The sequence below is a fragment of the Antrostomus carolinensis genome, unplaced genomic scaffold (genome assembly GCF_000700745.2).
Source record: "Antrostomus carolinensis isolate BGI_N321 unplaced genomic scaffold, ASM70074v2 scaffold10381, whole genome shotgun sequence".
Classification (NCBI taxonomy): domain Eukaryota; kingdom Metazoa; phylum Chordata; class Aves; order Caprimulgiformes; family Caprimulgidae; genus Antrostomus; species Antrostomus carolinensis.
Genome location: NW_010291982.1, coordinates 48,095 through 63,272, shown reverse-complemented (window position 1 = coordinate 63,272; position 15,178 = coordinate 48,095). Strand labels below are relative to the sequence as shown.

At 42.8% G+C, this 15,178-nt stretch overlaps 1 protein-coding gene across 1 annotated transcript in view; it reads left to right on the top strand.

Moving 5' to 3' along the window:
- FN1 (fibronectin 1) overlaps positions 1–15,178 on the top strand; it is a gene marked incomplete at its 5' end in the record, with an annotated part of 54,067 nt that overhangs the window by 20,313 nt on the left and 18,576 nt on the right. Inside the window, 11 exon segments of the mRNA XM_010176793.1 lie at positions 1,090–1,218; positions 1,334–1,423; positions 1,950–2,144; positions 3,564–3,836; positions 7,074–7,337; positions 8,917–9,011; positions 9,321–9,489; positions 9,757–9,843; positions 10,588–10,779; positions 12,991–13,263; positions 14,323–14,505. Of these exon segments, the coding sequence (XP_010175095.1) occupies positions 1,090–1,218; positions 1,334–1,423; positions 1,950–2,144; positions 3,564–3,836; positions 7,074–7,337; positions 8,917–9,011; positions 9,321–9,489; positions 9,757–9,843; positions 10,588–10,779; positions 12,991–13,263; positions 14,323–14,505 (1,950 nt within the window).

Below are 15,178 nucleotides of genomic sequence, written 5' to 3'. Positions count from 1 at the left end.
CTAATGCCCTTTCTTGGCTACTTGTCATCTCACAGATGTCTGTTCCAGTCCACTCACATTTGTTTTCTTTGGTTCGGATCTTATTTGTCTTTGACATTGTGACAATTTAGCTAAGCCAGGAAGCTGGACTCACACCTAGGAATTGAATCCACTTTTCCAACATCTACTGTAGAGCCCATGTCACCACACATAATTTAATCTTATCTTCTTTTTCCTAATTTCCTGTCTTATCAATGGTAATAGCAATATCTCACAAGGATTTGAAGTTATAATAGCTATTTGGACATGAAGGCAATAGAAGAACAACATGAGAAAAAGAACAGTAATCCTCTGACCTAATAATTCTCCCTGGACTGTTTGCTCCCCTGAACTCAAGGCTTGGGCTCATGAGCAGAAGTGGCTAACACTGGGACCACCAGCACTCTCGCCACCTTTCTTGTCTGCACAGTGGCTGCCCAGACAGCTGAGCTGTGTTGCAAAGCAGCTCCTGAGCTCATCTGTCTACAGACAGAGGTTTACAGGCAAATTGAAAGGCAATTCTCAGTTTCCCTTAAGATGCTTGGCTTCAGTCTGGCCACTAAGGAGCTGCTTTGTGGGGAATTTCCTACATCTGGCATGTAGGTGGACATCTGGGGGAAGGGATGGGGGAGAGAAGTTCATCAACCCTCATCATGTCATTCCTCCCTGCTCATGAGTCAGTCTTTCCACATAGCCTATTCATGTGGGAAATTGTTCCATATATATCTGTATTGAAAATGCAACAGTCAGGGTATGAAATGAGCACTCAGTCAGCTGAGGTTGTTAAATGCCAGCGATGTGCAGGGTGCTGCTGCTCAAGTTGCCCTGTTGTGTCGCACATCAAGCCTTGCTGTCCTAGGCATTGTCTGCTTGCTGAGTGTGGAGACCTGTCCCAACTCTCCACACAATTTTCTGATGTGCTCTAAAGACACAGCGCAGAACAATTGCTGTTTTATTGCAGGAAGACTGTGATTCAGCCCAGATTAGAACAGAGGTCTCAATTATTTCATCTGGAGAGAAAGTGAGAAGATAGAATTGCTAAGGCAATTTTTTCTTTCCTGTCTTCCCTAGATCTGCCAAGCACAGCTACTTCTGTCAACATCCCTGACTTGCTTCCCGGTCGCAAGTATATTGTTAATGTCTATCAGATCTCTGAAGAAGGAGAGCAGAATCTGATCCTGTCTACTTCACAGACTACAGGTATGTGTGGGTGGGTTGCTGCACTTTGAAAGCTGTTTTTATTGTTTGCTCAGTATATTTTTGTTGCCTCTTATCCTCATGCTTTCTGTCCTCCTCTGTTTATTCCTTTAAACAGCTCCGGATGCACCTCCCGATCACACTGTGGAAAGTGTAGATGACACATCGATTGTCATTAGCTGGAGCAGACCACAGGCTCCAATCACAGGTTTGTCTCATTGGAGTGCATCTATTTTGCCCTATTGATAGAATCTGAAATCTAGGTTAAAAAGAAAATGAAGTCTAACTCTGGGACAAGAGGCCTAGTGCATAATTCTGCCCAGTCTGAGAGACCAGCTGGAAAGCACATGGACAGTTTAACATTTGCTTGGTTTCACTGTCTGAACCAAACAATTCTTTCTGGATTTGTGTTAAATAAAAACAAGCCCCGTGACCTTCTCTTTGTATCTGTCATCCAGACCATCCCATGACAAGCATGAGAACTGCATAGACCCTAAATCCACATGTCAAAGATCAGAAATATTCTAATCCAGATCAGATTATGCTTTGGAAGCCATTATGAGTGTGTGCTCTGTAGATGGGATGTAAACACAGGCAAGCCACGGGCCCTGCTGAAGTTCAGGACTATTTTTAAGAAACCTTAGTAGGGAGATCAGTTTAGCTCTCATTTCTAGCATATCTTGTGCTGGCTTACTGATTATGGCTAAGGACTATATATATCTCTCTTGCTTTAGGCTACAGAATTATCTATACACCCTCTGTGGAAGGCAGCAGCACAGAGCTCAACCTGCCTGACACTGCTACCTCCGTCACACTCAGTGACTTGATGCCAGGTGTTCAGTACAACATCAGCATCTACGCAGTGGAAGAAAATCAGGAGAGTACTCCTATCTTCATCCAACAGGAAACCACAGGCGTCCCTCAGACAGGTAATGGCCAGTATGTTCTGGGTATCAGTCACTGAGTTTTCTGTTAGTTCATAGAGCCAAATGACAATGCAGGCTGATATTGTTCTAGCTTAAATGAATCCTTAAGTGGACTTGATTCTGATTTTTGTCATCATCATTGTGGTTTTTAATTGTAAATGTCACTGGTATTGAAGTTTTATAGTAAAGTCAGACTTGCTTATGAATTGACACAGTCAATCCACTACTCTGTGTTAATAGGATTGTGATTCCCTATCAGACTGCAGGGAGGTCAGAAAGGTTAGTCTTGCATTGTGTCTATAGAAAAGAGATCAGAGTTTCCTACATCTTCTTAAGGGGATTCTGCTAAGAGATCTTAAGAGCCTGGTAAATCATTTTGCTTCAGTACTCGGCCTGCAGGTTCTGTCCTCAGACACCACAACACAAATTTAAATCGTTCACCTGACTTCTCTCTCTCCCTTCCAGTCCTAACCATCATTTTCCATTGCGGTCAGTGGGGATGGGAGATTGCTCAGTATTGACTTATGTGCCAAAATAATACCGTGTGGTCTAAACTTGAAGTACCCACAATTTAAAAAACTACTGCTTTCAGGGTTCTTGAAGTATCCAATTGGGCTGAAGAGCCAAACCAAAATAAAGGATAGTTAAAGAATTGGGGTCTGATGTGGTAGCAGGGGAATTTGATGGTCCTGCCAGTTATAAGCACGTGTTTGCAAATGGGAATTTACCAGGAATGAACTCAGCTCCATGATTTTATGATTTGGCATCTGTATCTTCTAAAAATGTACACTGGTTAACCTTAGGGCAGTATCAGTCCTAATCTGAAGAAACTTAATTTGAACATAGGAATTCAAGGGTGCAGTACTGTGGACCAACGCAGAGGGAACTGGATTTTGTCTTTGACTGCACTAAGGCCAGATCAGCCCCTGTACTTGTTTAATTATAAAAGATGGATTTTAAGTTAATTGTAGACATTCAGAACATGCCATGGGTTTTCAAAACCCTCTCTTTTAATTTTAAAGGGAGGTTCCTGTTTCCAGCCCCTGCAGTATTTTTTTTTTATTTCTATCCAAGCCTTTGGTTCTACATATACTTGAAGCTCTGTAATATATTACATCTGGTCTTTCAGTTCTCTTCCTGTGGCAGTAAGACACCTTCTTTGACTGAAGGCCTAAAATACTTAAAACCATGTAGTGACATTTTGAATTGTAGTTCTGCCTCAATATTGTCTGGGAATGTGTGTATATGTGTTTACAGTAAGGTTACCATGATGTTTTAAATTTGGTAAATATTCTTGGGCTAGCCATTGTTCAATCAAAATTAATCTTTTTTACTTTTTTCTTCCATGTAAACCTGTAGCTTCCCTTGGCAATTGCTTAAGAGCTCCCTCCCTCTAACACTGTTCCGTCACTCTGCTTTCAGATGAAGTTCCTTCCCCCAAAGATCTGCAGTTTGTGGAGGTTTCTGATATTAAGATCACCATCATGTGGACCCCACCACAGAGCCAAGTGTCTGGCTATCGAGTGGAAGTGATCCCTGTCAATCGCCCTGGCCAGCACGGCCAGAGACTGCCTATCACCAGGAGCTCTTTTGCTGAAGTTGTTGACCTGCTCCCAGGAACAACCTATCTCTTTAAGATCTTTGCCATCAGCCACGGCAGGGAGAGCAAACCTTTGACTGGAGAGCAAACCACCAGTAAGTGTCTTTCCTTCATGCTTTTTTCAGCCTTTTGAAGTGCATATTTCTGTGTCGCTTAGAGAAATATATAAACAGAGCACTTAAAGTGCAACAGTTGTAGCCCAGGAGGTATCCCATAACTGGGATGACAGGGCTGGGAATTCATTCAGTTAAACAATGATCTCTTCAGCAGATTTATCCTCCTCCAGGGCTTTCCAATGGGAGTTTAACTCTCATGGCACTTCAGAACAATTTAATATGGCTGGAATTCAACTTTTTTATTACTGACTGAGAATTGATGGGCCCTGCAGTTCTTTTACAGCACAGATTGCAGCCCGTGATTTTTAACTTTTTCTTTTTTTTGAGGATACCTTAGGGCAGATTTCAGCATGACTTAAGAACCTTGCTGAGATTGCTCTGAAAATCTCTCTCTCCTTTCTGACAGCTACATACCTGTTTGACTTTACAGTCAGCAGTAGAGTTCTGCATGCACATGTAAAGACAGGCCTTGTCATTAAAAGGACTGCATTTCAGCTTTGCCAGGTCAGGCCTGGCTTTCCACAGGCTATCTCACCACCCCAGAAGTTTCCCTGTCATCCCAGTGAAATCTGAGTAACTGGTTTGCAGTGACCTCAATGGACTGTTGACAAGAACCATGGGGAACATATATTTTTCAGGGAGGGTCAGGCAGGATCTCTCAGAACCCAATTGCTAATGATTTAGTGGCCTCGCTGGTGTGAGGCAAGATGACAAGTGAAGTACAGGGTTTGTCAGGCATTGCTTTTGGCTTTGCAGAAGTGCAGAGAAGAGAGGAGCAGTGGCTGGGCGAGATGCAGGCTTTCAGATGGAAGAGGAGGAGTTTAGGATGGGTTTGGGTGGTTATCTCCATTTTTGATCCAAGAGAAGCAGGCGGGACAGAACCTGAGATGTGGTTCATTTGAACAGATCCTGTTTACTGGGCAATAGAAAGGTGACTTGGTGTTTGAGTTGTTCTTTGACTGGGTCACATTTTTCAAAGGATTAAAATTCAGCTATGCATGTCTGCTGCTGTTCTGATAATTTTCAGTAAATGAGAGCAACTTTTGAGAAGTTGAGATGAGAAGGAAGGAAAGGAAATGGGATAATCTGTGAATATAGCCACGCTGTTTGAGAAATACTGTTTACTTACATCCAGAAAGTTTGGAGCCATGAATAGTGCCTCTCCCTCTTACCAGCTCCCTTGACCAGGCAGGGAGAATGAGATCCTTATGTTTGTCCTTTGACATAGGTATCTGATTTGAGTGTAACACTGAGGGTGTGAACGCTCTCTCTCCTCTTTCAAGTGAGGCTTTCAAAAGTAGAGATGCGACTTAGGAGTCTGAACTTCCTTTGGAAGCATTTAAAACAAGAAGGGTTCAGCTGCCAGTTAGATCTGTAAGTTTTTGTGGGTGTTTTCAAGAGCCTTGGCTAGGTGTAGAGCCCCTCTGAAAGTCCACATGCAGAGGTGGACATCAGAGCATAGACACTTGATTTGGACAGCACAGGGCTACTTGCAAATGTCTGGAATACTTTTCCATAGGCTGTGATCATCCCTTAACTGCTTCGCCTCAACCACATTTCAGAAAGTATTCACATAAATTGCATCCTGTAATCGAAAGTCCTGGGAAACAAAAATCATTCAGAGTTCCCAAGGAAAACCCTGCAGCAAGAGTCTCTTCCCACGGTGTAAATGTGATTCTCTTTTTAGCCTTCCGTTAAAAAGCAGTCTACAAATAAACTCTGAGTGTGTGTGTGTGTGTGGCTTTTTAATCTTCCTCTTTTTCCCTGAGTATGGGGAGAGGAAGTGATAAAAGCCTAATAGAGCTGGCTAATTAAATGGTGCAGAAAGGAACTGGCTGTAGGCTACAAATCAGAGGCAGATACAATCCTTGTCAGATGAGACTTAGCACAGATCTAAGTACCAAGAGGAGATAAAGCTGACTCTCAGCCTATGGGTTGGAGATGGTCCTAAGGAGGGTCACACTCATCCTTTGTCTTTTAGAATTATCTCCCTCATGTTTGCAAGTGGTGGAAGAAGGAAGTCCTTGCTCAAAAAGGGAGGAAAACTTGGAGAGTGATGAAAACGTTAATTTTTATCACAAAAAAATTATTTACTCAAGGGGAGAAAAAAGCATTTGCCATCAAAAAAGAGCATTGGTGCAGCCTCTCCTCACTGCTCTTAATTTCAACAATGATTGGGGCCTAGAAAAGGTGGGGAAAGAAACTTGCCATGTAGATGCTATAAACTCTTTGCTGCAGCCAATGTTGTGGAAACAAATTGCTGAAGTGTCTTTCTCCCTCTGAGCCTCATCTTGTCTCAGCCAAAGGCAGTGATATCTCTGCCGTTCACTGGACTCCAGTGAAGTGCTGGAGAAGCTGTGTTGCTTCAGCCTCTTGTTTATGTAGTTTTCTGGGTTATCAGTTTCAGCAGCTTCCCAGGGGCAGTGATAAAAAGGGGGGGAAGCCTGATAAGAGCTGTTGCACGAGTCCCACGGGAGAGATGAGCATGCTTAGAATTGTTGTATAGTCAGTGCCATGGTGTGATTATTTTTAAGTAGATCTAGGAACTGGTTTTCTGCAGAAAGTCACAGACTGTCCTTTATTTTTACATTAAAATGACAAAGTGGGAGTGTTTTGGTTTTGGGAAGGGATTTTGAGAGAGCAGGGAGTAGGACTGGGCAAAGATTTAAAAAGAATAAATCTTTTTAAATTAAAAAGGGGTAAAAGTTAGGTTTCTCTGCTTACGCTGACAAGTCTAAACTGAGTTGATTTTTTTTTTTAAAATGCTCAGCATTTGTGAGAAACTATTGAAATTCCTGAGTGTGGTTGGGTTCATCTGTCTCGCCTCAGCTGTTAGCCTGGCTTCCCCGTGGGATGGGCACATATGGCAGCAGCCCAAAGTGGTGCAGCCCAGAATGTGCAGGTCTGCCTGGCCCAGCATATTACCGGGTGGCACTGAGGCACAGATATAGTTATTTCACTTCTGTTTCCAGCTCCCTCACCGTTCCCACCATCTCCCTTCCCTACTGTTACACTCGTGCCCTGTGTGAGAAATTCAGGCTCAACAATCTCCTTGTACACCCATGTGTTTTGCATGGTAATGGACATGCTTTGGAATTAGGGGTGTCCATGGAATTTGGGCATGTCCATGGTAATGGACATGCTTTGGAAACAGGGGTGAAGCAGATATTCAGATGGAAAATTAATGCATGTTGTGCTTCTTTTTGTTTTCCCCAGAGCTCGATGCCCCCACCAACCTGAGCTTTGTCAACTCCAACAGTTCAGTGTTAGTGACGTGGACGCGGCCCCGTGCTGTGATCACAGGATACCGGCTAACTGCAGGTCCCACGAGAGGAGGTCAACCAAGGACCTACAATGTGGGACCTTCTGCCACCAAGTACCTTCTCAGGAACTTGCAGCCTGGCACAGAGTACACTGTGTACCTCGTGGCAGTGAAAGACGACTTGCAAAGCGCTAGAGAGACTGGAGTCTTCACAACTTGTATGTATAACAGGCACATATTCCTCTTCCCTAATGCCCTGGCCTTTCTTCAAAACTTGTGCTGAAAGTGGCTATTGTGAATTGGTTTACAGAAGAAGCCTTTTGAAGTAGCATTCCAGCAGAACTGCTTGGGAAATATTCCTTGTTCTTCTTTCTGAGCTCTTTGGCAGGGCAAAGAGAGTTATCTGCATCAAAAAGCTTTTAATAAAATAGATTTCAGCTTTTTGGTGATTAAAACCAAAAGGGAAAAGTTACTAGTGGTACCTCAGTTCTTGTTTAACTGAATGAAAAAGAAATTTCATTTTATTTGATCTTTCCAGTTGTTTGGTTTTGGCATGACAAATCAAGGAAAGCAAACAGCTCCCTTAAAATGGGCAAGGAATAATTAGTCTATCATTTGTATAAAGCTGAAGGCAGTAATTCTCAAGCCCAACCATACCATCTAAGGCAGCTCAACTGGAGTTACAGAAACTAATGCAAACATTGCATTCTGTCCTTCTCTTTTTTTTGTTGTTGTACATTTCAGTCATCTGTACTTGTGCTGCTGGCTTGGAAGAAATATTAAGCAAATTCTGGGAGGAAAGGGAGTTCTGTAAGAACCCACACATACTTCTAGAAAGAACAAATAGATTCACTGTTTAAATAATGGTGAAGCAGTCATATAAACTAACAAAATTCAAAGCCATCCAAGCCCAGAACCACATCCTCTTTTCAAAAGAGAATTGTGGTTTCTTTTAGAACAATGTGAAATGAAAATAAAGGTTCAGACTTCTAATCAGAGTAACACTGTTGACATTGGCAAGGTGCTTTTTGCTGACAGACAGCCTTATCTATAAATATTTCTCCATTAGGAGATGATTGGATATCTTAGATTAATATTGCCTTCAAATTCTGGCTTATCTGAATGAAACCGGTCCAGTTTAAGACTATAGATTAATAAACCAACTCTCTTAATTAATAATGAGGTCAATTCAGATTAAACTCTGTGAAGTTTAGACTGATTCTGGGGTACACAAAGGCTTTGGCTTCTGTGTCATGCTCCTGACAAATATCAATGAGACCACAGATTCCTCAGATTGTCTTTGAGCTCCCTTGCACTCTGCTGACTTCAGAAGAGTTGAAGATGTTGGTGAGGGATGAGATAGTCCTAGCTGGGACAGCTGGATGACAGACAAGGGTGTCATGTTCTGCTGATTGAATGGCATATGGTGGGTGAAGGAAAAAAAGCTGGGTTTTGAGGAGCACGTTAGATAACATGCCAAAAACAATACTCCCCACATTCATGGGGTTGGTTGCATGGAGGACTTAATGAGGCCCACTGTAGTTGTTTGTTTTCCTGAGGAACAGCAAAAACATTGGGTATGACTAGACCACATGCTTACAGTGTCTATCAAGCCCAGGAGCAGACAGAAGTCATCTGTCAAATCCCTCACAAATAACTGGATTTTCAAAAGTAATATAGTTCAGCATCTTATTACTTACATCTTATTATGCTATTGGGACTGCTATAGGTCAGGTTTTCTAACTGTTTGGTGCCATCACAGCAGCTAGACTTCACCTCTCTCAATTCACTTCACAGATCAGCCTGGTGGCTCTGTTCCTCCTTTTAACACAGAAGTGACTGAGACTTCTATTGTCATCACCTGGACGCCTGCCCCAAGGATTGGTTTCAAGGTAGGAGAAACTGAAGTCCCGTTTTTCTTTTTCCTCTTGCTTCATTGTGATAGGGAAGATGGATTAAAGCTGGTTACTACAGACCAGCAATGAAAATAGTAGCACAAAGGAAAGAGGTGCAAGCGTGTCCTCTGTGCTTCAGGTCAAGTTCATCAGTAGGACATCTAAAACACAAGTTACAAGGTTAACAGTTGGTGTGAAGCATACAGGCCCATGGTACCCATGTCAGATGATAAGTCTGGATGCTGGAAGTTACTGAGGATCGAGGTTATTTGAGACTGAAAAGCAAACTTTGCTGCTTCTCTGCAGCTGGGTGTGCGCCCAAGCCAAGGTGGAGAGGCTCCCCGGGAGGTCATCTCTGATTCTGGCAGCATTGTGATATCTGGCCTGACCCCTGGAGTGGAGTACACCTACAGCCTCACAGTCCTGATGGACGGCCAGGAGAGAGAGACTCCCATCATCAGGAAAGTGACGACACGTAAGACACATCTGCTTTTCCACAGTTATTCCTTCTTCCACTTGCTTGCCCTGTGCTCCCCAGATCAGTGGCTGTCTTCTGGGAGTCAGTCCTAGTCTTTTCCTCCTGTTGTGGTCTGGAAGGTGTCTTTCTTCTCGGGTCACAACTTTGGGAGAATATTTTTAGCTAATTCTGAAGGGTGAGGATATAATGTGGGGAGAAGGGATGCTGAGGGAGCTGGCATGATTCTCAGTGCCATAAATGACTCGTTTGTCTGAACACTTGCAGCATTGTCTCCACCAACCAACCTGCGCCTGGAGCCCAATCCTGATACTGGGATCCTGGTAGTCTCTTGGGACAGGAGCACAACTCCAGGTAACTATGTGAACTCACACTGTGCTTGAACCTCCTGTTGTATCAGAATGCTAACGTTTGTTCTGCAGTGCCTTGCAGTTCATTAAGGAGATTTTGATAAGAAGCTTGTTGTTGAGTCATTTAAGGAAGAAGAATGTACGTGTTTCGAGATATATTCAAGGATGTAATTCACAGTTATAGGAGTCTTCATGCTTTACATTCCATGTAAAATGCTATTTTGGAGTATGAATGTGTTTAAATATTTCAGCTGGTTTAGGTATTTGAAGGATTTCTAACCAGTGGTTTAAAAAAAATCCAAGGGAAGGAAAACATAATGGACTAAAAGGATTTCTGGCAGTAAAGAATGAGTTAATGTAATTGAAATTCAGCATGGAAATTCTGAAAGTGTTCCAGATGAGCTCTCCTCAACAGTAGCTGCTGGGAGCTGTAACAATTGACTTCCATAAAACAAGGATTGAAACCTTTTGAAGACCCCTCTCTGTCAGTAGATGTATCTTATCTTGACGTGTCGTGAGATTTTCAGTTTGGTAAGGTCTCAAAGGGAACTGAAACTATGCTGTGAGAGGGGCATGGCTGTCTCCTGGAAAGCTCATTTTGGGGTGCTTGACAAAACAACCTCTTGCCTGCTCAGGGTGGCAAAATCACTTGTAAAATGTAATGTGGTTGCTGCAGTTGTTTATACTGAGGCCTGACATAAACCAGTACAGCACGAGATTACTGCATACTGGTATTTCTGTATTTCAGGCATCAGTGGGTACCGAGTCACCACTGCTCCTACCAGTGGGCAGCAAGGCTCTACCTTGGAGGAAGTAGTAGGTGCAGATCAGACCACTTGCACCTTTGAAAACCTTAACCCTGGTGTGGAGTACAACGTCAGCGTCTACTCAGTCAAGGGTGACCAGGAGAGTATCCCCATCTCTGAAATCATCACACAAGGTAATGAAAGGATTGGGTTAAAGTCAAACTGCTGAGCCTGAGAGCTCTACGTTGCAGAACTCTTATTAGTCTGATGGCAGAGGGCTTAGATTTAGGAGCAGAATAGCCATGCACCAGTGTGTGACAGGGCAGTTTTTATACCCCTGTGCTTCTCTGCATGGGCAGCCTACATACATTATCTGAGATGGATCTGTTGTATCAGTGCACTGAGCTGAAGAGCAACAGAGATAAAACTTGCCCTGGCATCTGGAGCACAACTGGTGGGAGTGGGAAGTAGGTGAAGAGAGGTATGAGTTGGGAAATGAGCACAGGAGAAATTTTGGCAGCAATAGTGTCAGAAGATCACTTCAGCTCAATGGAGAGGAAAGCCAAGATTGAAAGGTCCAGTACTGTAGCACTTTGGGGCACAGTGTTGTGTGTGCCACCTCACATTACATGCTGAGATGACTGCAGAAACTACCTTTGTAGCCACAGTAGCAAAATTCATATGCATCTCCCAAATGGTTTCATTTCATTTTCCTTTGTGAGGGCTTTGTTTGTTTGTTTTTGTTTCTGCTCAGCCCTGAAATGATGCCAGCTACTGTGTTTGCTTGCTCTTATAACACTGCTTTAAAATTTCCATGCTTCACTGAAGTGCTGTATGCTCCCTGGGGGTGAACTAATACTGTGGTACTGCATAATTAAAGCAGGAATAGCTTTAGCCCCTTACCATCTTCTGGTGGGGGAAAGCTAAGAACGTGTGTCTCTGGCTTTTAGCACTCTTTAGAGGTGATATGGTACGTGCATTCCATGTGGATAAACAATGATTTTACAGAAAACTGGCATTTTTTTTGCATCTATTCTGTAAAATAAGTCTTTTCCTAGAAAGACATTAAAATAGAACATAACCACTGTTGTTAAAACCAGTCTTTTGCAATATTACTGTCCCATAATAATTCCTTTTCAAGCTAACTTGTAATGATCCAACAGAATGGATAGAGTCCCCTGCATCTTTGACTCACCTACTGGTACCTGATCCTGAGGGAGGAAGCTCCCACTGATTTCAGGATCACCCTGCTGAAGTTACACAGCCAAATCTTGCGGGTTAAATCAATACAAATTATTGACTTGAGCAGCTGAGAGTTTGGCTGTTGTCAATTAAAGATGCATCTAACATTCCCCACCCCTTGCCCAATTCTTTTGGTTCAACAACTTTGCTATAGGAATAATATCCACGGGGAACACAGAGCCAGGCTTGTTTGCCATACAGAAACTTGGGCAATATTTAGAAGAAAGTCTTTACTCAGTGGCTCAGTTCTGAGATTTTTTTTTAAAGAATTTAGTGAACAAATCAAGTCAGCCTCTTGGCCACATCATGTGCTGGGCATAACCTCTGAATTGAGGCGACATTGTTGCTCTTACAGAACACTTATCATCTAAAGGTCGCTTTTTTAAAGTGTTTTATTACTCACTGTTCCCTATCATCTATTTTTAGCACATATATTGCAGCAGTTAGTGGTAAGTAGAACCTGAGGAATTCTATGCCAGGTCCTCAGGAATTTGAGACTTTTTTCCAAGTCCAGTGTATAGAGTTTGGATAATGGGTGATCTACCCTGAATCTTTGTGATGGTTCTCACCAGCTGAGGGTGTGGGCTGATTGAGCCCCTTCAAATGGGTTGATGTTTTTATGATCCCAATGGTAAAAGTTAAACTTACCATTCCAACAAGACAAAAAGTCTAGAGGGTCAATCAACTGTTATTTCAAAGGAGTTGTTTTATATATATATGTTAGATTGGTATGTTTTTTCTGTTTCTATTTTCATCAGAAAATGATGGGTCTTTATGGCTTATCATTGCTCAAAGTAAATTTGTTGCAAGTTAAGTGCCTCTCATAGATCTTTTTGAAAAGTGTACATCTAAAGTGTAAGTGCATTGTTTCAGGGGATCGGGGTTTCAGCTTCTGTCTGCCGGGGAGGCAGCTGGAGACTGCAATGAAGAGTACAATATAAAAAGAAAAAAAATAACTGACAAAAAACCCCAAAAGCAAACCACTAAAAAAAAAAAAAAAAACCCTCCTTTTCCCCCAAACCCCAAGAGAAATTCTGCATATCACCGCAATTGCTTCTAAAGTTCTGTCAATGTTAATAGTGATGAACACTGCTTTTTTCTCCCTTGTCTTTCTTTTGCCTCTGTATGTCTTTGCCTTTCCCATTTGCTCTTTAACTCATTAGAGGTGCCCCAACTCACTGACCTAAGCTTTGTTGACATAACTGACTCAAGCATCGGCCTGAGGTGGACCCCGTTAAATGCCTCCACCATTATTGGTTACCGCATCACAGTAGTTGCGGCAGGAGAAAGTGTCCCTATTTTTGAAGATTTTGTGGACTCCTCAGTAGGATACTACACAGTCACAGGCTTGGAGCCGGGCATTGATTACGACATCAGTGTAATCACACTCATTAATGGTGGAGAGAGCGCCCCTACCACTCTGACACAGCAAACGGGTGAATTTTGAAAACTTCTGTGTTTTGTGACATGGACGGTGTTTCATGTTGTCACTGGCTGTCAGGGTGACAAAGGGGCTTTGTCCAAAGAGGAATTGAGCCACTCACTGCGGGGAAGCCAGACAGACCCAGCTTGTTCCTTTTTCTAAATGGCAGCTGGGGATGGATATGCACTGCTCAGTTTTCTAACTTGAGGTATTTTAATACTGTGAATGGCTGCAGACTTGCCAGGCTCGTTCACCTTCTGCTGTTCAGATTTCCAGCATCCAGTTGGAATCAAAAGCCTGAAACATGAGCTTGTATATTCACCAGACTTTTAAACCGTGATTCCCCAAAATAAGAGTGCCAAAGGGCGGAGCAGTTCAGCAGACACCCTCTGGCCTTGAGAGCTATTTGAGCTTCCAACAGTCTGTTTCAGTGGTGGCCCCACTCTTGCCACAATGCCCCAAAGGCTGCAGATGAAAGACCACTCCCTGAGGACATGCCATTGACAACCATGCCACACCGTCGAGGGTCTCTATAGTGCATGAGCAGAAGGCGAGCTGAAAACTGGTTCTTGCATGAAATCCTCTTGTGTTTGAAAATCCTGAGGCTGTAAATCCTTCGACACGAGTAGAAGTAGAGTCATATGAAATTAGTGGTGTACCCTCTCCTCTCCTGTGTGTGCATGTATGAATTCTAGATGAGATTACTTTTCCGTCTGTACGCTGCTGTATGGCAACTTTAAACCTCTCTTGGCTCTGCATCTGTAATATGAAATCCAGCTGCAAGAAGCACCATTATGTTACTGAAACTTGCTACCTTGTTTTCAAATTAGCCCCACAGGGTATATTTGAAGTACCAGGAATTGCCAGGAGGTTAAAGGAGCCTGACAGTAGTACAGACGTATTTTTCTCTTATCTATGGTAGAACCAAACGTAGTTTAGAAGTCTGTTTGCATGGGTCTGACACAGTAGTCTGTTATGCATGAGATATTTTCTCTGGTGATTCCCTGAACGTACATCTTGATCGACTTTTATGAATCAGAGAACTGAGATGTATTTGTTCTCTGCTATGTAGCTGTGCCTCCTCCTACGGATCTCCGCTTCACTAATGTGGGGCCTGATACCATGAGAGTGACTTGGACTGCACCAACTTCCATTGTGCTGAGCAGTTTCTTGGTGCGCTACTCACCTGTGAAGAAGGAGGAAGATGTTGCAGAGCTGACAATTTCACCCTCAGACAACATGGTGGTCTTAACAAGTAAGAGGGTTACATACATAAGCCAAACAAATATAAGAAGCCCCTTATCTATGAGTGGAGACGTGACATAAGATGAGGGGAAATAAAAACTGCTTACTGTGTGACTGGCCAAATCCTCGGCTGATTGAAGCTGATGACAAAGTAGCCTCATACAAACTCATGCTAAATGAGGTTTGGCCACTTGCTTTACCCAAGTTAAAGCCAAACCACAGGAACGTTTTTGTTTTTTTCCCATCAATCCAAGGACAGTGATGAATCAGACGATGGGGCAATTGCATTGATTTGCAGCCTGGTTAGGTATTAAAGAGTAAATAAATATTACTCACCTGGTTTTCCAAAAACGTCAAGGACTTGTGCTGCAGAGGTTCAGGGAGGGGATCAGAACGTGCAAAAGGTCATTGCTCCTTTGACTTTGTGTGCTCAGGACCAGAAAATAAATATTCTTTGGAACCTTACAGGACACCACAAAAAAATGTGGGCACTTTCAAAAAGCTGGCATTAACTTTTGCTGGTGCAAAAGAAGCTGTGTTATATTAGAAGGTTTTTTTTCTCCGTCCTAGAATCAGGTTGGTTGAGTGAGAGATAATATCAGTGTTCAGAATGAGAGAGCAGATCTGGAGCTCATCTGAGTTAGCATAGCTGTGTTGGAAATCCTTGGCCCTATTCCAGCTTA